The sequence below is a fragment of the Ursus americanus genome, chromosome 14, assembly GCF_024610735.1.
Source record: "Ursus americanus isolate L20-20 chromosome 14, mUrsAme1.1.p, whole genome shotgun sequence".
Lineage (NCBI taxonomy): Eukaryota > Metazoa > Chordata > Mammalia > Carnivora > Ursidae > Ursus > Ursus americanus.
Window position 1 is genome coordinate 34,599,713 of NC_142140.1, and position 21,530 is coordinate 34,621,242.

General features: G+C 46.3%; 1 protein-coding gene across 3 annotated transcripts in view; it reads right to left on the reverse strand.

The window, feature by feature from the left end:
- The window catches only part of CACNA2D3 (calcium voltage-gated channel auxiliary subunit alpha2delta 3), an 834,102-nt gene that overhangs the window by 69,450 nt on the left and 743,122 nt on the right, over window positions 1-21,530 (reverse strand). For all 3 annotated transcript variants that reach the window (XM_087866960.1, XM_087866961.1, XM_087866959.1), the window contains 4 exons: window positions 18,178-18,239; window positions 17,127-17,171; window positions 8,948-9,010; window positions 5,870-5,940 (listed from right to left, as the gene is read on the reverse strand). In XM_087866960.1, coding sequence (XP_087723086.1) covers window positions 5,870-5,940; window positions 8,948-9,010; window positions 17,127-17,171; window positions 18,178-18,239 — 241 coding nt within the window. The remainder of the gene's footprint in view (window positions 1-5,869; window positions 5,941-8,947; window positions 9,011-17,126; window positions 17,172-18,177; window positions 18,240-21,530) is intronic.

Here is a 21,530-nt window from a genome sequence, read left to right on the forward strand (position 1 = left end):
ACTAGGGGAGAAGATGGGTGGGGATTGGATAAATATGGTCTGCAATCTAGAATCTGAGAGACATCAGTGCAGATTCCATCTCCCCCACTCACTACTGTGGGTGAACTTGGACAAGGCTCTCAGATGCTTAAAGCCTCCATGTCCAGGTCCTCCTCTGTCAAACGGAAATAATGGTGGTAGTTAAGCCACGGAGTTGTTATGCGGATTCATGAAGGTTATACAGGTAAGCTACTTGCAATGATGCCGGGCCTGTATTTAGTATTTAATAAATGAGGCATGCTGCTATTACGAGGAAGAGGAGGGCAGTGATTCTCACTGTTGTCATCGGGGATGCGGGAGCTTCAGGATTTTAGAGAGCAGTGCACTGGAATCTTCATGTCTCTGCATTCCAGAAAGTTTGGCTCAGAAACACACTTGTTCAAGCCAATCTGTCTTCTTGTTCCTTTCAATACCACCTCTGACAAAGCTAGCGTACTTCTGTGGAAACGGTCGGGTCAACAGGAAGCCGAGAAGCCATTGCATTCATTACATGAGTGTTGAGTATTAGACATTGGGGGAGCGGTCAGAATGAGAGAGCAGCCATCCAAACATAACAGACGTCTCCTTTAACACTCTGGAGACTCCAAGGCCCGGGCATTGGCTGAAATGCAACGGGATGGCCACGGACAGGGAGGGCTCCAGTCTCCGGCCAGGGCGCCTAGATAGAGCCTGTGTAGAGACAGAAGGAACAGCCCAAGCCCTGAATTCTGCCTAATGTGTCACCCTTCTAGAAAGGCAATTTCAAGGGCAGAAGGAGCCACCGCAGGGAATTCCACACAAGTCAACTATGTTAATGAAAGTGTGGGGTGAGGTGCGGAAGACATTCACCAGGCCCCATAGGGAAAATATGGTCGTGAAGGGGTGAGAGCTCAGGCATGTGGCACCAAGCGCAGAAAACAAACAAAACCGAATAAAGCAAAAAGCACACAGCCCAGACAGAGGGGAGCTATCAGTAGCTCCCACAGCAAAAACAGATTATTAGCAAGCAGTCCGCTTCCCTGCAAGCCAAAACCCAGGTGTGCCCGCTTGGTCTTTGCTTCCTCAAGCTTAATCAGAGCCACAAAGAACAAGGGAAGACTTTTGGCAGAACCCACCAGGACGTTTGGTAAAAGCACGCATTATTCCATTTAACTCCCACCAGTGGGCATGTGGATAATTCTTTCAGTTCTATTTTGGTGCTGAGAAAACTGACATTTAGTGAGTTAAAGTTGCCCGATGTCAGGCAACTCCGAAGGGGACAGCATCTAGACCCGTACCCTGGCGCTCTTGACTTCATGTTTCTTGACCCTGACGGTGCATGAGAAGCACGTGGCTGCTTTCATCAAACGGAAAGGCCTCTCCGTCCGGAGCCGGATTTCACATGCATCTCTTGGGGAGTAGCTCAGCACAGGCGTGTTTTAAAAAGCTTTCCAGGGATGCCGGTTGAGTCCAGGCCCACAGGCCCACCCCCCCGCCCCAAGACCGTGCCCTGGAGGTAACTGTTGCAAAGTTACCACCTTTTGGGGGCCTTTGTGATTAAAATAAAAAGAAGAAGAAAATGAAAAGAAAAAATAAAAAGATCTCAGACATTGGGAGCTCTTATCCAAGAGCTAATCTCACCTCCTGCAATTTGCAGAGCAGTGTCCCCTACTTTGGTTTAGCTAATTCTCACAAAATCCCGAGGTCCGTATTTGGGTGAGGAAGAAAATGAGGCTGGGAGAGACGGGGAGTCTGGGCGAGGCCACACAGTACGACTCTGGTGCTCAACCTGGAGTCCGCTTAGCTTAAGCCCAGTGTATTAAGGAGGCCCTCTCAGGAACCGTGGCTATTCTCCTGTGACTGGCTACACACACACACACACACACACACACACACAAACACATATTTGTTTTTCACTTTATATATAAACCATACATACATAGATTTTCACTTTTCCTGGATATTTGACATTGAATTGGAATCACTGGGGACAAGAAGGGGGGAGATAAACGAACTCTGAGAAATTATTCTTACAAGAGTTCTAAGAAAAATATTTTGAAACTAGATGTTCTCTTAGTAATCATAAGAGGGGTGATGTCACTGCCAGTGACAGCAGAGAGAACCCGTGGAGTGTGAATTTTGAGAAATATGAAAGCAAGGCTCTTACTGGATGTGAATATGAGTGAAAAAGAAAAATAGCTAAATTGAAAAACCCTAAATGAGTCACTGCCCAGGGATTCCACTTACTCTGTGATAAGAATGAAGAAGTACTTTGGAGTTCTCTGTTTGAAACACAAAAAGCTGACCGGGCGCATGGTATCTCATGAGAAATTACAGGAAGCCTGGGAACACGGCTTGGTTTAAAGAGATAGCAACTTCTGCTGAAAGAAATCTGGGCGATGCAATCACGAGGCTGGCCTCCCATCCTGAAAGTTCTGCTTGCCCAGATAAGACACTGCTGAGCCAACATCTTCCTCAGCTACCTTTCCCTTCTCAAACGGAACTGAAAGAAGTTCCATGCACAACACAGGCTATTGTACACAGACCCAGGTTAAGAGCAGAAGCTAGACATTCTCTCGGCGCTTAGACTGTGGGATGTTTGAATGCAGCTCTCTTACACAGAGACTTAGGGCAAGTTCTTAACCTTTCCAAGCCTCATTATTTCCATCTATCAAATGGGTATATTTAAACCCAGGGCCAGTGTCTTGGGCATGCAACCTGTGTAATTGCACAGAACCTTGTACATACAAGGGCCCCACGCCTGGTCGAATGCTCTGCTGTCACTGCCTTGAAATTTTTAAAGTGTTTTGAACAAGGGACCCCAGATTTTCAGTTTACACTGGGGCCTGCAAATTATGCAGTGGGTCCTGTTTATACCGGTCCCACACAGTTCTTGAAAAGGACTGCAAGAGGTAAGATGTGCCCGGTGCAGCCCAGGTCTGGTGTGGGATAGGGGTTCAGGGAAGGTAGGCATTGCGATCATGACTTTCACACTACCAAACTTATGGGTATATTATTTGGCCCCTGGATACTAATATCACACGTAAGTGGGGTAAACAGAGTCAAGTCAAGGACTGAGCTAAAGTGACCAAGAGAGACCTCTTAGATTGTTCGCACACACTGCTGCAGAACTTTCTCAAAGCTCCCTCGAGTTGGCAGTTTGCAGAAATCTATGGCTTCCCTTTCTACCCCAGGGCACTGTAGACCCAGAAGTGGATATTCTTTCCCTCCCTCCCTTGCTAAGTAAAACAACCATCAGGTCACCAGGTAAGTGACCAGACAATCAAGGAAAGAGTCCACTGCCATGTAAACCAGCATCATCTTGCTTTAGAAAGACAGGCAGCAAATCTGGACCATGGCAGAGGGAGAAAGGGAGACAAAGGAGACGGTGTGAGCTCTTTCTGGAGAAGAAGATGTTTTGTAGGGTTCTTATCTACGAAACTCATTTTTTAAAGACTGGATATAAGCAGATAAAATCAAGAAGCCTTGTGCCATCCCAGCACTATCCAAGACAGAGAGGAGAGACGATGAGAGGTCAGTGCCGGGAACCGGTCCTGAGCTTTACCTGGGCTCAACCACGTCCCCAAAGCAACTGGGCTTCTAGGCATCCTGTGTCCTGGGGGTGACTTCTGTTCCAGAGCACCACCAGGTGCTTTGGGCTACATCTTTTCAGTGCTTCTGAAATACAGGTCTTTTTGGAATGAAAGGACTGTCACCCTTGCGCTCTGAGGATGCCCCGCAGTCCCCAACACCAGAGGCCGCTTGGCCAGACGTTCGTCGTGGGAAGCCTGCTGTGAGGGGTGGGAATGCAAAAGGAACACTACCTGGTGCTGAGCAGACAGCAAAGCCAAGCCCGAGCAAAGATCCACAAAACAAATCTCAGCATCAGCCATAGCAATTATTAAGGCCTTAATATATGCCAGGCGCTGCCCATTATTATCTCATTAACTCTGACGGCAGCCCGTGGAAGAAATAATGTAATTATCACCTTCATTTCCCACGTAAGGAGACCGAAGCTTGGAGAGCTCACTTGACTCATTCTAAGGCACGCAGCTAGTAAATGTCAGAGCCTGGATTTGAATCCGATCCATCTGACTCCAAAACGTAAACTCTCATTGCTCTCGTGGCCCCGGTGAGGGCCCCTTCGAAGAGGCCCATGAGCGCTGTCAGCCAATTCCCCCGATGACCACAGACGCTATTACACTTGAGTAAAGTCCCCAGTCCTTCCCTTTTCTCAAATATGCGAGCTACTCTCATAGTAAAAGAAAGTTCTAGATTCATGCCAACCACACTTCCCTCACATCAAGGAGAAGACTGGGAATTTAAAATCCCACTACAACCTTCTTCCTTCTCCCTCCAAGCTGTTTGAAATGAATATCCAAAGGGGAAAAGAAAAAAAAAAGATTTTGTTAAAGAAGTTGAAAAATATGCTTTCGGAGGAGAAACACGTGTGTGATTCTTCTCGTCTTTTGTCTCCCCCCACCACCGAGTCGAAAACAAGCGAACACAATAAAAAGGCACACATCCACGTAAAGACAGAAACAGCCGGGGGGCGCCCCGGATGGCAGGCAATCCAGAAGCGGCCCTAGGAAGCTTGAAGAAGTTATGGAAAACTCCATAGCAACCCAAGCCCAGCTCTGAGCTGAGTTTTCAAGCATGTGTATAATGACTCCTGGCAAAAAAACGAAAAAAAAAAAAAAAAACAACCAAAAAACAAAAAACAACTGCACTTGAATTTTAGAAAGGGAACTGAACACACTGCTGCGGGCGGGCTGGGGGCAGGCGAGTGTGTCAGATTGCAGCGGTGCTGGACAGATGCCAAGTTTTTTATATCATTGCTTTTTTCCCTCCTTCTGGCACAAACAAGCTATGGCATCTCAAAAATTGGGTCATCATTTTTGAATTCCCTGCTTTCAGCACAGAGCTCAGTGGGTCTTGTTGACTGGCTTAAAAGTCCGATTTCCTGAGCTAACACTTCCTGGCCATTCAGCTGCAGGGAGTAATCACCAGGGGCCCGCAGCCGTGGCTCTCACGGGCGAGCCCAGGTCCATCCCCATCGTGCCTGCTGTGATGGACTCAAGGGCATCAGATATGCCCACGGAAGCACCGCTTCAAAGGCTGCCATTTCCTGGGAGGCCAAGGGAAGGGAGACATGTTGCCCCCTGGGGGACAATACTGACATCCTGATCTTGTGGGGGGATGTCTTTTCCCATAGGCTTTGCTGTCCCCAAGAGCACGGCTGGCCTGCCCAGGAGAGACGTGGGGCCACGCACAAGATGTCAGACATTAGCTTCCCTTAGGGTCAGTGACGGCTTTCATGGCCCAGGTGAGGAGTGCCTGCCTCCAGTGGGCTTTGGCACCATGTGGGTTTTCTTCTAGCAGCAGATGAAAACTTCCCTCCATCTGGGAGCAGGTTTTGAGAACTTTCACTTGATTTTCTAAAATTATTTCGACAGGTCTCTAAATGTCACTTTTCATCCCCGATTTCCAGATTTCTAACAAACTTCCCCCGTTTGCCAATGTGAGACAAAATACACTCTTCCTTTTCTAACCAGGGGGAAAATGTTTCCTACTTCTTTGCAAGCACTTGCTCAAGACTGCTCTAATTGCGTCCCTCTGCAGGCTCTGACTTCAATATTGGCCTCCAATAAACCCTATGCTGGGTGAACAGGAAACTCATTGTGAGCTGAGTTTCTGCAGCTCTTAACACTCGTGCAAGAGGCATCGAATTTCAGCGAGATCTTCTGGAGCATGAACGCAAGTACAAACCAGCCACGGGGTCAAGTCTGGGCTTGCTTTATTTGACCTTGGTTTGTTTTATTTTATTTAGGCAAACTTTTGCAGGGGGCGCGGGGGACCATAAAATCCTTACCTTTTAAAGGAGCCCATTGTTAACAGTTTGTTCATCACAGCTCCCTCGACCTCACCAAAAAAGTCTCCAGTCTGCGGGGAAGAAAAGAAGAACCCAGGAGGAAGTATAGACCAACAATGTGCTCAAAGGCCAGAGAAGAATCAGAAGCGGACGCGGTCTGTGTTCTGGAACCCACAGAAGCAAAAGGCAGGTGTTCAGGTTACATGAAAAGTGGAAAATGTCTTAATAGTCAGGAGAAGTTACGGGATTACAGAGCAGACTAGGAAGCAGATGGGAATGTTCCACAGTACATGGTAGGGGCAGAGGGGCGTGGCATTGCATAACACAAGCCGGGCGCTGGAATTGAAGCACCCCGTGCATACGTGTGCACAGACATGCACATCACAGACACACACACACACGCGCACGCTCGGATGGAGCAAGCATTAATCTGCACTCAGTCCCCTGTGATTAAAACACTACTTCATAGACAGGATCGGGCTGAGAAAGGGCTTCCTAAGCAGTCATAAAAAGGATTGTTTATAATTCCTGGATGACCTGTTTAGGGAAATACAGCAGTCCTCTTCATCGGCCCTATAAATTTCCTGCTGTTGAAAAGAGGTCCTTTCTCACAATCACTTTCTGAGGATCCCTCGCAATTTTGTCCCTGGGCAGTTACTATGTAATAAGGCAGTCCAGAGCCCGGCCCCTTGAAGAGAGACTTCTCACGGCTCACCTCTACCGTGGGGCTGTCTTCAGGGCATTTGGGGTTGAGCAGCCCCTTCCCCACCACCGAGCTGGTGTTTTGGCCTCGACTAGGTCTTGGTGCTGGCTGAGATTTGCAGACTCTGAAGGGTGGGATGAAGGATGAACATCCTCGTCGATCCCTCCAGTCTCTTGGAACCACTGGCATCAGGGTCTCAAGGGTGTGTGCCTTGCAGCAGAACACAGCTTGGGGCAACGGCCTTCCTCTCCCAACACCCCGGACTGAGCCAGTGTAGACCAGGAGAGAGCCCCCATGTCCGCTGTGGGTGCTCTAAGGATTTATAGCCGACGTATGGGTGGGTCAAGGGCATTATTCTAAGAGCCTGAATTACTAAATTCTGTAGGCTTCGTATTAGCTAAATCCCGATTCAAAGGCCCACTGAGTAACCTCAACCACACTCTTGGGAATTTTCAGGCAGAAAGGCATATAAAGACTTGGCCAAAAAGTCAAGAAAGAGAGGAGGAAGAAGGAAATGACATGCCACTGACTGAACATGGGGGATTGCCTGTTTCATTCCGGGGGCAATGGGAATCTTTCACAAACCCTGTGGGCGTGTGCCGCTGCTAAGAGCTAGGACGGTTGTATATTCTGTGTGTAACCATGCCAGAGTCAATGGAACCGGTCGTTAGATGAAGAAGAATGATCCTAATTGGGGTGCAGGAAACCAGACAACCTCAAACAAGCTGGGGCAGAGCTGGCCGGCGGGCTCCCTGGGCCATGCTGCGGGTCTGCGCCCTGGAGAGATACAGCCCGGAGCAGAGCCCGTGTGCATGCCCGTCCGGGGCCGAGCACTTGACGCTGTTGGCTAGCCGAGGACTGACCACGGGGAGGTATCCAGCGTGGGACCAGATTCCTATCTCAGCCCTCCACCATCACGGCAGGAGGACAGGGTTCTTCCTCACAGGTGGTTAATTTGGGTTCCCGCTCCATTGACTCTTGAAGGTCTGGGGGTATCTTCTCCCAGCCAAACGAATACATTACCATGGGCCTCGGGGCTCTCCTGCTCTCTCAGACACTGGCCTTGCTTCATGGGCTCCCTCCTATCTAATCTTTACCAAGTGTCCCACGTGCAGGGACAGTGGGCATCTGAGGAGACAGGGTGTGGGCAAATTTGGTTCCTGACCCTGTATGTTTTTCACCCATCACAGGTGCATTTAAGAACCCCACAAGCTTTTCATGGATAAGAAGGAAAACTGAAGCATGATTCCACATGTGACCTGGAGCCAGCCCCTTGATCAATTAAGAAGGCATTCAGCTCAGACTCCTTTGGGACTTAAGGACAATTAACTAATTTATTTGGCATTAATAGGCCTATTGTACTGTTGACTGCTAAAGAATTTCAAATGAGTTAAATGGGACTTCTTTATAAAATGGTCCTCAACCATCCTCCTTGTACAGAGCCCGCCAGGAGGCTCAGGCAGGTCACGTGATATGCCCGCCACCCCCAAATCAGGGAAGGAAGAGAACAAGTACCAGAGACCACGTGCCTCCTTCTCTAGCATTACTTTATCATGTCACACTGCTAAACACGCCTGTATTTAGCATATTCAAAGAATATGCTAATTTAATTTCTAATTGCAGACAAGGTTTTCTACGCACAAAGTTTTAAAGGAGAAACCTGTTTTCTCTAGGACAATACTATTGGTTTGAACTCTTACTTTGATGTCCAAACGCAGTGGAGATTTCCGTGCTTGGCCCCATGGCTTGGTTTCTTGCCCTCTCTTTCCCTCCTGCCCCCTACTGCACACAGATCAATCAACTGAAGAACATTCTTTGCCTGTTTCTGGATCCTTGTCCCTCAGTGTTGAGAGCCCAAATTAAGCCCTGAACTCAGATAACTGATTTTTAAAAAGCAAAAACCAGAAAGAAGCCATAAAGGATAATTATGTTGGAATATGTGTGTGTGTTTATGTCTGTGTGTATATATACATAAAAATATATGTGTGTGCCATATATACATATATACTCATATATATCATATTCATATATGGAAAAATATCTAAATATCAAAAGAAGGAAGCCTCCTTAAAATTGCCCACACTCTTTAAGGCACCTCCACCCTTGAGGCAAAGAGTTCTATAAACTGGACATTTTATGAGTGAGAAAGCAGATCCTGGGCTCTGCCCCTAGCCCCCCAGCTGGGAGGTAAAAACTCTTTGGGGCCTGCTGAGAAGTGGGCTGTCACATTTTTAGAGGGATAGAAATAAGGTTTTATAATCTCCTGCTATTACCTCTTACGTATAGATGCCAAGTTTTAACACCACCCTTTGCTCCCCCTCACCCAAGCACATCATGAGCTCCCTCCTCAGAGTGCGTAGAAATTTCTCACTCACCTGTGTGTAGTCTTCAGACACCAGAATAAACCCATTATTGTCTATGAGGTAACAGTTCACAGTCTAGAAAAAAAAAAAAAGCCACCGTTTCAACTTTGGATCCTCAGACTGCTTTTACGCAAAATGACGTACTTCCAACCTGAGAGAAACCTATTTGAGGTTGTTTCTGGGGAATTGGAAATGCTTGCTGGTTCTAGGAGTTAAGGCCATGACTAAGCTAAGCCCAGTGTTTACTTTGCCAAACTAACAAACAAAAATAAAACACTGAGCAAACCTTGAACATCCCAGATTAGGACAAAGAGAACACACATTAAAACATTAATTACAGTCAGTCTTCCTTGTTTTTTTTGTTTTGTTTTGTTTTGTTTTTCCCTTTCTGTGACCTGAAGACTATTTCCCAGAAACAAAGTGTTCACAGGCCCTGAGCCTGTATTCGTAGTGGTTGAAGTATAGGCTGTTTTGAAAGCAAAACACCAGCACAATGTCATTACCCTAATGATGTATTAATGAAAACACTGTGTCAGCTCAGAAGACCATCAGGGGACCAGGTAATATTTTTTAATTTGTTCATAGACTTAGGCAGGGGGGAAGGGGCAGACTTCTGTTAAAGGGGCCCCTCAGGTCTCCTAAAGATTTTCAAACTGTGTTTTTAATTGGGAGCTGGATTTGGGGGCAGGGCTGTTAGCTTTTGGTAGCTCAGACTTATAAATTGTAGAGAGCAGGTAAACCCAAACCTCTGCTTCCCCACACTACTTTAATCTCAAGTGAATGATTTGCTACAGGCTAAGTTTTAATTACAGTGCTGTGGAGTTTAAATTTAAGGTTTAATTCCATCCTTGATGTAACTCAGTTTCTATTTATTACAGCTTTACATACCGACTGCAACATTTAACTTGTAACATATCTTTACCCTGAGCTAAATTCCCCCTACCTCCGGGCCACCGCAGGGCTGCTTGCTACCTATCCCGAGAGCTGGTCTTAGGCAGGCACAAAAGTCCAGCAATGAGTTGGTCCAAAAGATTCATCCTTTACTACTAGGTCGTGGTGAAGAATCAGCAGAAAATTAAAAGCCCCACTGTCACTTTTTATAAAAGAGTTGGCTGCTTTGGTGAATAATAGGGTTTTTCTCGTTTATCCAGAGGAGGTGTGAATGACTTGGGTAACCTGGTTCCACTCTCTCTATTTGAAGAAGCTCTTCGCTGTATGGACACTACTTGGGTCCTCCTGGGTGGGAGTCTTGACAAACTTTCCCCATTTTTAGGAGACAACATTATGAACGCGATCCCACAGAGCTATGCTGTCCAATATGGCAGCCATCAGCTACACGCAGATTTAAATTCAATTTTATGTGAATTAAAACTCAGTAAAATTAAAAATCTAGTTCTTTGGGTGCACTAGTCACATTTCAAGTGCTCCGGTCTACCTTGGCTGGTGATTATCCTTGTGGACATTTCTATGACTGCAGAAAGTTCTCTTGGACAGGACAGCAATGTTTTAGATTATACTAGTATTCCCATGAGTTTTAACTCAGCCTACACTGGGTCATGTTAGACAAATCCGTATCTTTGTGTATTTGAATGTCATGGTCTTCGTTTTGCAGATTTAGACACTGAAGCAAAGGGAGGTTAACCTCCAATTAATCAATAAATACACAAGGACAGAAGTGACCTCCACATTTGGATGTTGACTGAGTCCTCCCAGTTGTTTAGAGAATCAAAGTCATCATTCCACCTCCATCCCGAATTATAAAATTAGTCCCTCCTCAAACATGCCTAGCCAATTAATACTCTTGCTATTAGACCCTATATATTTGGTCACTATCTCTCCATCTAATGTTGTAAATACTGGATAATACGAAGCAGGTACAAGGCAAATAGATTAAAAATCAACTGAAAATCCTGAAAAAGAGGGAAGATTCCATGAAGCCCGTGAGAGTGATGCTGGAGATCAGCTCCAATCTCAGGTGAAGACACGGACACATCAGGATCTCATGGAGCCGTGGTAGGCTGTAGTCTAAACACACACTAATGATCCACTCGTGGGGATCAGACTAGTCTATATCCTACCAGAAATGATGGGAAGAGGAACAGAAGGGCCAGCCAAGGCTCCCGGAGGATTATATGACTAGGCGTTCACTTCTTCCAAAAATGCCTCAGATTTTGCTCTAATAAAAATGGGCAGGGTCTCCTGGCTAAGGGCTAAGGAATATAACATTTGTTTCTTCTATACGGAGCACCAATTGGCATTTACTTTTTGGGTTATGTTTCCATTTAACAGTTTTTAAAATTCACTTCTCCCTCCCCTGACTCCCCCTTAAATTAGGATTTCATGACAGGAGCTTGGTAGTAGAGAAGATGCCACATGGCCATATCATGCTTATTTATGGGTTGCTTTGAATTCCAAGTTTACACTGATTATAAAAAGACTTGGTTACCCTATTAAGCAAGAAGCAGATCACTGCCCATGTTGTGATTTACAAATCACTGTGAAAACCAAGGTCAAAATCAAGGATGCCGTGTCAGTGATGGACACCTGGGTCACTGAATCTGAAAGGTGTCATTTGGTTTTCATTACAGGCAATACTGTTTTGTTAGGTAAATTTGGCGACCAGGATGATTTCCTGAACAGACCTCCCTGCCAACAAGCACTTGGATTAGATGATTACCGGCGAGGGCAGTGGAGGTGAGTAAGCCCAAGGCGTTAGGTGAGCACAGTACTGGTTTATGGAACGGTCAGGACAGAATTGCCAGGTTCCAGTCTGACCAACTGTTTTCTCTGTTGTCTTTACAATAAATAACATTCAATTGTCATCTCCATACTCTACCCCACCCACCCCCAATAAAAGAAAATAGAGGAGATATTTTCTCAGTTCCCTTCCAATGCTACCACCCCCCCCCCCAAATTAAGCCAAGGATCTTGGAAGATGTCCACTTCCCCCCCTTGTCCCAAGGGTGGACAGACAGGCAGAGGGGCTTGGAGGAGCTCCAAATTTTGATGGGTATTGTGAAGTGCCTAATTCACAGGCACATTTGATAAAACATGTAGGGATGAGGTTGTTTGGGGGGAAAAAAAGGCAAAGACAGAAAAAGAGAGGTGGAGAGAGCTTGATTAAAAAAGAAAATCTTCCTTCAACTATTGGATAAGTCAAGATGTCTCAGAGAAGTCTGATTCCTGCCCCAACAGCGGATCAGGTAGGTTACCTGAGGTTAGAGCCCACAGCCGGGCCATGGGAACTGGGCAGTCCCAGATGGTAACGAAAGCCTGTGAGGAAGGGCACTTGGGAGCGAGCAACCTTGCACCAAGCTTGTGTTACCTGGAAGGGGGTTTTAGCCCCCAGGCTGACATACCTGCATCAGAATCTCAGAGACTCTGACAATCGCTATCAGTGTGACCTTGAGCAATGTCTTTTAACACTGTCTCGGTTTTCAGTCTCTTTGAAAGGGTTGTTGGGAAGATTAAACGGAAGGAGGAGGGCGGAGTGCCGAGCACAGCGTAAGGTGCACAGGGCATGGTAAGCCCTCAGAGAACCTGTGCTTACGTCCACTCAGCAAACAATGGTCATTGATCACCTACTATGTGCCATCTTTATAAGTATCCTAATGCTACAGATCAGAGTTTCTCAGAAAGGGAAGGTGTTCCGCAGTTCATAGCAAGAGGTTGTGCAGGCAAGGTTGGCTGAACTTTGCTGCTTTCTGTTTTCCCTTTTCTTTTGCGGGATGCCTTCTGTTTATTTTGATTGGTGCAGACTGAGCAATGATTTGGAACCACTCACTTAGAAGCTAAGTACCATACTGCCTGTTGTTTTCATTTGTGAGGAGTGAGGGAAAGAGAGACAGAGATGGAGCGGGGGAGGGCTAGTTCTTCCTTCTGAGGATGGGGCCTGGGTCTCTGCACATGCCACTCCTTCCTACCTTTCTCCAGGTCTCACGCTTCCAGCCCTGATACTCGACTGTGGAACAGACTGACCCGTACTTCACAACACATGAAGTACCTATTCATCATTGGTCAACCAGCCTATCAAGACACTGTCTTTAAAAAACTTTGTTGCAAAGCTGTTATTTTGGAAAGAAGTGCTTGGTAGGATCCCCTGTGCCTTTGCCCTCAATGGCTGTTGCACTGAGGCTCAAATCCCCCCCTGACTGGGCTGAGTGGTTCCAGATATGGAGGCACCAGGTTGCTAGGATTTAGCCCTTCCCCAGTCTGTTCTCCTTCAGGAAGGTCTTTCAGATTCCAGAGGAAATGCCTGAAAGGGCTTTTGGAGTCTAGTCATGATTGTTAAGCTCGATTCCTTTGGAAGAAGCAAGGGTGGCAGCCGCATTTGAATATCAAGTTTTAGATCCACTCACTGCCCTCCACTGCTCCTCCAAATGCCCCGTAGAAGAGAACTTTCTCATCTTCTGCTCTCCTTGCAAAATTCTGGTTGCTTTCATCAGAAGATGGTGGCTGTTAGAAAGGTGAGTGGGAGAAGGAAATGAGAGTGAGAGACAATAGTGCCCCAAGTCAGACTGAGATGAGAGGTGGGCATGACTTGCCTTCTCCACTTCCATCTGAATGCCAACCACATGTCCATAGATAACAGTGAACTTGGCTGCCTCAGTGCCTTACACATGGTGTTCTCTGCCCACGAAGCTCTTCTCATGCTTCAGGCACTATCTTCAATGTCATCTTCTCCTTCTCCCTCTTCAGTTGACTTCCAAGTTACCTCCTCAGGGAAGCATTCCCCAACCACCCCACGTTTGTTTAATTGTTTAATTCACAGCACTTATCACAGTTGATAATCACCTTTGCTTATCTCCCCAGTTAATCAGTTTCAGGAGGAAAGGAGCCATTTCTGACTCTACCTCCGACTGAATCCCCAGAGCTCAGCCAGCTAGCAGGCACATAAGGGCTTAGTAAACATGCTTTGAGGGAATGAGTGAGTCTCTGAAGTCGACGTTTCCCCTGGATGGAGTGGAGCTCCTTAAAAGTCTTCAGTCAGGCCCACTGCCAGGCCCTCCAAAACACATGGCTCAGGCCCTGCCTGGGCCAACCCAAGATGTATACTCTTCAAGATGGGAAGACATCTGGCCATACTGACTCCACCCAGCAGCCTAGGGCATTCCAGCCAGCGCCCAGGGAGTCCACGGATGGGGGAGACAGAGGGGCTGGAATGGGTCCAACACAAAGCATGTCCGATAAGTCTGAGGGAGTTGGGCCAGGTCTTCAGCACAGAGAAGCCAGAGCATGTGAACTTAATGAGCCCCCACAGCTGTTTTTAATGGGGCCCTGATCACTTGAGGGCAGTTGAGGGAGAAGGAGGGACATGGTCTCAAAGGCTTAATTAAAAGTCACAAAAGGAGAATGACACATGGAAGGAGTCTGCTGGAAGGGTGGGAAGGGGCTTCGGTGGGAAGGCAGGACTGGCATTTCCATTCTTAAGCTATGTCGACCAGTTGCCTGAAGCCAAACTTAGAGTCAAAATGGGGAATGGATGATAGTTTCGCAGTGCAAAACGAGGACATTTGAGCATCAGATCAAATTAAGAAATCAGAGCAAACTCAATGTGCAATTTTCCAAGCATCTGAACCTTTCTGTGACATTTGTATGGGGGCTCATCGCAACAACTGCTGAAGAAGATCATTAGTAGGGGGAAGGCACGTATCTTGTGCTCACTATGCCCTGCAGAGACTGCACATATGCCTCGAGTGCAGATGCCATTGCTGCCTGAGGTTTAGACTCAGGGGAACCCCTCTCAAGGAAGAAAGAGTCTTCCGAGATTCTTGGTTTATAGCTGACCCTTACTGAGTGCTTACCATTTGCCAGGAGCTGTGCCGTGCATTTTTTAATATATTTTCTCATTCATTCCTCACCATGACCCTGTGAGGTGGATATTCCTAACCCCACAGAGAGGTTCAGAAACTTGACCAAGATCACAAGGCTGCCAGAGTCACAATTTGAAGCTGGTTATTCTAACTCCATAGCCTGCTCCTTTAACTACCATGTTATATCACCTGTGAAATCAGCCACTGAACAACAAATATATACTGGATGTTTCTAACTCTAAGTGGCACTCACTCCCACTTACTTTAATACGTGAGGATACACAGAGGCAGTATGGATATCGGAAAATCACCGCCTCTGGTTTTACTCATCAACTTGTTTAACCGTTTTTCATCTGTCTATCCGTCCAACCACCTAGTAACCAATCAATTATCCAAAACATCATCCATCCCACCAGTTAACCAACCATCCGTACAGTCACCCAACTAACCAACGAACTATCCTTAGTTCTTTTGCTGTAAATTGGGATTAAGAAAGGCCTAACACAGGGCCTCGTGACACTGATGAATCAATACTGTCATTGCGCTCTGTTGTCTTGAGCTGAGCACTCCGATATGATAATAAATGTCTCAGAGGGGGAGGAGAGGTTGGAGGGTGCTTGACTGTCTTATGAATGGCATTCTCAAAGTTAATGAAAGGGTATTGATTATCAAATATCACAGGATGCTCTTTCCTAAGGGAAAAGTTATTTTTGATCTGATGGTCAGAGAAAATTGGGCTTCTGTTAAAAAACTAATTGGCTTTTACTCTTTGGATAGTGAGTCATACAACAGTTATGATCTCTGGGGACCGAGCATTGTGTGTTTTAACTTCATCCTGGACTCCCTTTTATATTTCTCTCTGTTTTTGCCTACTTTTTTGAATATATGCTTTCTTTTTTAAAGATTTATTTATTTATTTTAGAGAGAGAGAGGAAGCGCACACACACACAAGTGGGGGGGAGAGAGAGAATCACAACCAGACTCCCCACTGAGTGCGGAGCCAGATGTGGGGCTCGACCCTGAGATCATGACCTGAGCCAAAACCAAGAGTCGGCCACTTAACCAACTGAGCCACCCAGGTGCCCCTCTAATTAATGATTTCTATGTTGAAATTAAATTTGGTTAGGATTTCTTGAATCCCTGTGGTAACCAGAAGGAATATAAGTATGATTATTTATAAGTTTTGGTTTATATAGTGACTAATGGTTTAGCTCACGCAGAGAAAGAAAGGCTACCTGGGCCACTGTGAAAGGTCACTACACACCTGCTCGCTCTAAATCTCAGGGCAGAGGGCATACGAGACTGGATGCTGTGAAAACATAAATCTGATGGGTAGACTTATGACAGTGGTACATGTTTTTCTTCGATTGTTCATGTGTGGGATTCAAATTCCTCTTTCCAAAAGAGTGACGGAGACGGAGAGAGATAAAAAGAAAGGAAGGGAGGGAAAGAGTTGTGGGAAAGAACACTACACTAGAATGAAAAATTCTGAGTTTTCAACTCCTCAGATTTTCAGCTCATTTATTACACAAAATTAAGCAAGTCATTTCATTTCTGTCATCTTCCATTTCCCCCTCTGCCAAACAGGATGGTCATTCTTACCCATTTCATTGGATTGTTACCAGGATGATAAAGAGATAACATACAAGCAAAAGCTTTGAGAACTGTAATATGAGCTTCAAATGGCAGTAATTTGTATTATTTCTTATAAAAATGCCAAAATTCCAATAGTGCTGTCCATGGGACATTTACTTTTTATTTATTTACTTTTTTATTAATTTATTAATTAATAAGTAATAACATTACCTATTATTTACTCTAGAAAGAGAGAGAGCTTGGGTGGAGGGGTAGCACGTAAGTGGAAGGGGAAGGGCAGAGGGAAAGAGAGAATCTCAAGCAGGCTCCCTGATGAGTGCAGAGCCCGATGCAGAGCTCAGCCCCAGGACCCTGAGATCATGACCTGAGCCAAAATCAAGAGTCAGATGCCTAATCAGTTGAGCCACCCAGGCTTCCCTCCATGGGACATTTTAAGCACATTTTCCCAGCTCTCATAAACTAGCTGATGAGATGAAGGGGAGAGAAGGGAATGGAAGAGAAGGGAAGGGAAGAAGGGAAGGGATGAGGGGAAGGGAAGAGGGGAAGGGAAGGAAAAGAAGGGAAAGGAAGGAGGGAGGGAGGGGGAGAGAGGAAGGAAGGAAGTAAGAAAGACAGGAAGAGAGGAAGAGAGGAAGAGAGGAAGAAAATGTCCTTGGGATTTGGGAGCTTGGTCCAGAGCAATCTACCTGGCTCCATTTACAGCGGCACTCCCTCTGTGAGAAGGCGCCCTCTGTCACCTCCCCTTGACCAGGGCAGGAACAAGGGCCAGGGGGTTGTCTTACCTCATCGTCACAGCTGATGGAGCATTTGCCATCCAGAGAGGCACACTGCGGGGTGGGGAGAAAGCAAGGGGAAACGTGTTACTTGGGCATTCCAGCATCTGCTGTGGCTGCCACTTAATTATTCAAGGACAAGCTATAAGAAGTTCTTGCCTTTCACGCAAATACCAAATTTCATCCAAAGGGAATGCTCCAAGATGTGTCTTGTCTGCCTTCCCCAGGATCAAGACCAACTCCAAAGAGTAATATCAAAGACAATTTGGGGGCGTAACTGGCTCTTTTTCATTTTAATTTATGTTGTCTATTTTAATTTACATTGACATTCCATATTGATACCTTTTTAAGATCTCAAGTCTGTGAGTAATAAAAAGTATAATTGTGCGATTATTTAATTTTAAATTAATAAATCCTAATGACTTTAAAAAAAAAACTCCTGTCCGTGTTCTTAGTCTATAGTTTCCTAAAAGTGTTTATTCTAAGTGTTTATTTAAGAAATAATATATCATTCCAACAATTAGAATTCGGCAAAGTTGCCATCTCTGCTGAATTACTGAACAAACACCACTGAGGCTGCTCCGTCCAGAGAACACAGTTCAAGGAAAGAAGGCTCCCAGATTCTGCAAGGCAGAGAAGCCCTCTGGTCAGAGGGCAGGGGCATGCTTAGTCAGATCCCGTTATGCAAAGGCCTTCGAAAGTGCAATAAAGAAATTCACAAATAAATTACCAGGCATCACAAGATTAGAAAAAAAGTCACCATGGAAATTCACAAAAGTCCCCAACAGATAAAGGGGCAACTTCTCCTTTGGAAGGTCACTATCTCGATTTCACAATTAAGACTGATGTGGGAGCAGACTGCCTGCTTTCCCAGCATGTGGTGTCTAACGTGCTGACAGCCTTTTATTTTGCAGTGAAATGAAAGGTAATCTGAGCAGCCAGCAGTTCATTTTACAAACATTCATCGGAAATCTGGCACTCTTAGGCTCCGGGTACCCAAATGTGAACACCTGTATAATAACAGTGCCACTAATGCTTCAATATGCTGATTATAACTTACCTGTCTGCTGGCAGTCCAGAACTTCCTCTGGAAAAATTCGAGTTTCATCTGAATGCCTACAGCTGGGACAAATTATAAATAAAACAAGGCATTAGAGATTCCTTCACACAATTATTTAAGATTATCGTGGAAAGTGATCTGTCATGGCAAAAGCAGCTGATGCAAGCCTATCAGATAAGAACACTTAAAAACTAAATTTACAGTGAAGTCTACAAACTAAGACATTTTATCTTTCAGGTAAGGAATTCTCAAGGTTAATTATACTTGCAGAAATTTGACATCGAACAAACGGAGCCCAGTGCAGATAACTCTTTGGAGACATGTTACCTGTGTGTTTCTAAAACTCATACACTTGGGGTCACTCCCCTCCCCAACCCAGGCTAGACACAGGAATAAAAAAACGAAAGCCTATTGAGAAAACCACGGCTTCTTCGGAGTTCTTGTTTTAGTTATTACTGTATGAACTCGCATGTCTAAAATGTATATTATGCATGTGTTTTTGAGATAGAACATTTGGAAAGCACTTGTCATGAGGCTGGTGTGTGGAAGTGAGTCACTTTGCTGTGATGTGACTTTAGTTAAACTGGCCCCCAGTATCCACATCTCGATGATGATGATTTTCCCTCCCCAGGAACTTTGAGGGAATTATGCAATTCTGTTTGGCTGTGAAAGCTCCCTCGAGCAACAGTGCATGCTAGGTCTAGCAAGAAAAACATACAGAAAGAAGAAGTTTAGAAAGTGACTTGGAACTTTGGGGAGTAGCACTTGGTGAAGTCTTAGAACGAGGACATGAACAAACTCACACTGCTTCTCTCGATGAAGCCAAAATGAGGTAACTCTTGAAACCATTTCGGAAAGTGCTCAAGGCAGAGCAAAAAGCTCATCAGATGGTGAGAAGATGTGAGAGGAGTCTGGAAAGACAGAGTGAGATGCTGGGCTGGAAGCACTGGACCCCACAGGGGACACCATTTATCCCAGGGCCGTTTTGCAAACTTCAGTCCGTTGCACACAACCTCTCCAATTTTTGCCACATCCGCACACCGCCAGTATTGGTATTTATCTTTCCACACGTTTTCTTTTACTGAAATACCTAAAGTAACTTCAACCTAAATAATAATCCCTACCAAAGGAAATACACAATAATGAAAAAAAAGTTCACTCAAGACTCAAAAGCTTGCATGCTGCCATGTCTGATCCCCGACTTAGGTAATCATTGCCATGCTGACTTCAGGAAGCTGCGGATTCATAAAGGTCTTGCGCTGTTACTTTTGTAACGCTCGAGTATATTCTTACTCCCTAGAATTGTTGAAGCAAGCCCCGAGACTCAAGGTTGACTGGGGTATGTACATTTGGAGGGACTCACCTTCTACCTTGGACGTAGCACGTCTAGGATAAGGCTAGAGCGAAGCATGCCTGCCACGTGCAGGATGGGAAGTCTCTGAAATGCACCATTTTAACACTCCGGATTCACTCCACTTTGCTCACAGTGTCCTCCACCCTCTGGACCATAAGCGCTCCCGTTCTTGCTCCGCACTGGATCCCTGCCCCCAGCAAGATGCTGAGCACACAGATGACCCTTCGGTAAATGCTTGCTTTTTAAAAACCTTTCAGGTTACATTACAGTCAGTAGTTACAGAGAAAGAAGAGTAATATCAATATGGATTATAATCACCCCTAAACAGAGGTTTTTCAGGGGCAGTTCTCAACACATTAGAACCACCTGGGGAACTTTAAGAAAAACTGATGCCTGGGTGCCTTCCCCCTCCACACCTAGACCGTTTAAATCAGAAATCTACGAGTGGTGTCTAGGCATGGGTAGTTGGAAAACAGCCCCTAGTGATTCGAATGGGTAGCCCGGGTTGAGCAGGGCTGCTCCAGAGGCCTTAGTGTGTAGAGGACCTGCCACAACGTGGACCACTTTGTCGGGCCACGACACAAGCTGCTCTTCCCAGCCCTGGAGAAAATCTCAGAGAACACCTGAAGGAACCTGATTTTGGAGGCTGAAGCCTGCTACTATGCTTTCAAATAAACCTTATCTTCCAAAACTCCTGACAGGCCGTATCCTTGCTGGGGGAGCCAACGGAGGAAGCTGTGGACCAGGGTGCAGAACCCGGATTTTGCTCAGATCCCCCAGCGGCCAGAGGAGAGAGCCTGCCCTTAAGAAGGGGCTTGCAATGAGTATCTCTGGTTCTTCCAAAGACAGGGAGGGATGGCAGAAAGCTGACTTCAGGACAGAGGACCTCAAATTGTGACATCCGCTCACTGGTATCTAGGAGGGGGGTAGAAATGAGCTTCTCTCTCATCTTCTGTGTGTTTTCTCTGTGCAGCTTCCCCTCCCCGCATGGCTCCCCAGCCAACTGTCCCCAGGCTGGCAGTCAGAGTCATTCTAAGGCCACTTCTGAGGGCTATGGTCAACAGCCATGGCGGGCTTCCAGATGCTAAAGGATAAAGTAGACGGTTTCCTGAAAGCGTCACCCCACAGTGGCCTTTCCATGGTATTTCTTGTTCCAGCAGCCCACAGTTGCCCCTGGCCCAGCCATCGTCACCTGAGTTCCCCATCAGTGGCCCGTGCCCTTTCTGAGAACCCCTTCCATTCTTTGATGGACCCCGCCCCCAATTTTCACCTCCCTAATGAAGCTTGCTGCTTCCTCCTGGGTGTTTATCCATCTCACATTCCTGAAGCTTGCTATCATCTGCCCCTTTCAGCCTGTACCCCAGCTCCTCAGAGCGCTTTAATCTTTCCTCCTGAGTCAGCCCCTCCGTCCCATTAATCATGCGGGCTGCTTCTCTCTGATCCCCCTCCAGCAGGCTGCGTCCCCTCCCTGCTCCTGATGCCCTAAACTAGACACGGTTTTCTTCGCTCCTCACTCACCCCCATCTGGGCCGTGAGGTCGATGCCACAGGGCTTCCTGACTGCCTTGTCTGCTTGGTTTTGCCCTGGCTGTGTTTTTGCTGGCTGATCCCCCCCGTCCCTCCCAGCAACTCTGGCCCCTGGCTCCCTGCAGGACATCTGGGTGTGTAGCATTTCACCTACAAGCTGACATACTTCTCTATGGGGAAGAGAATCACAAGCTCGTTGGCAAGTCCACTTCATGGCCATTTGTTCAGGGGCCTTCCCTATGCGGAGCTCTCAGTTGGGTGCTAAGGGGACTGACAATGCACCCCCCATGGTATCTAGCCGGGGAGCAGCCATGTGGTAAATGCAATGTCAGAGGCTCCGGAGAGGACCCTGGAGCACAGAGAACGCGGTGGAGTGGTTTGAGCTGGCAGGAGCTTCGTTTAAGTTTACTCCTAGAGACCCCACTGGCAGGGAGAGTAAGAACAGAGGAAAGATGGTAACCCAAGTCCAGACA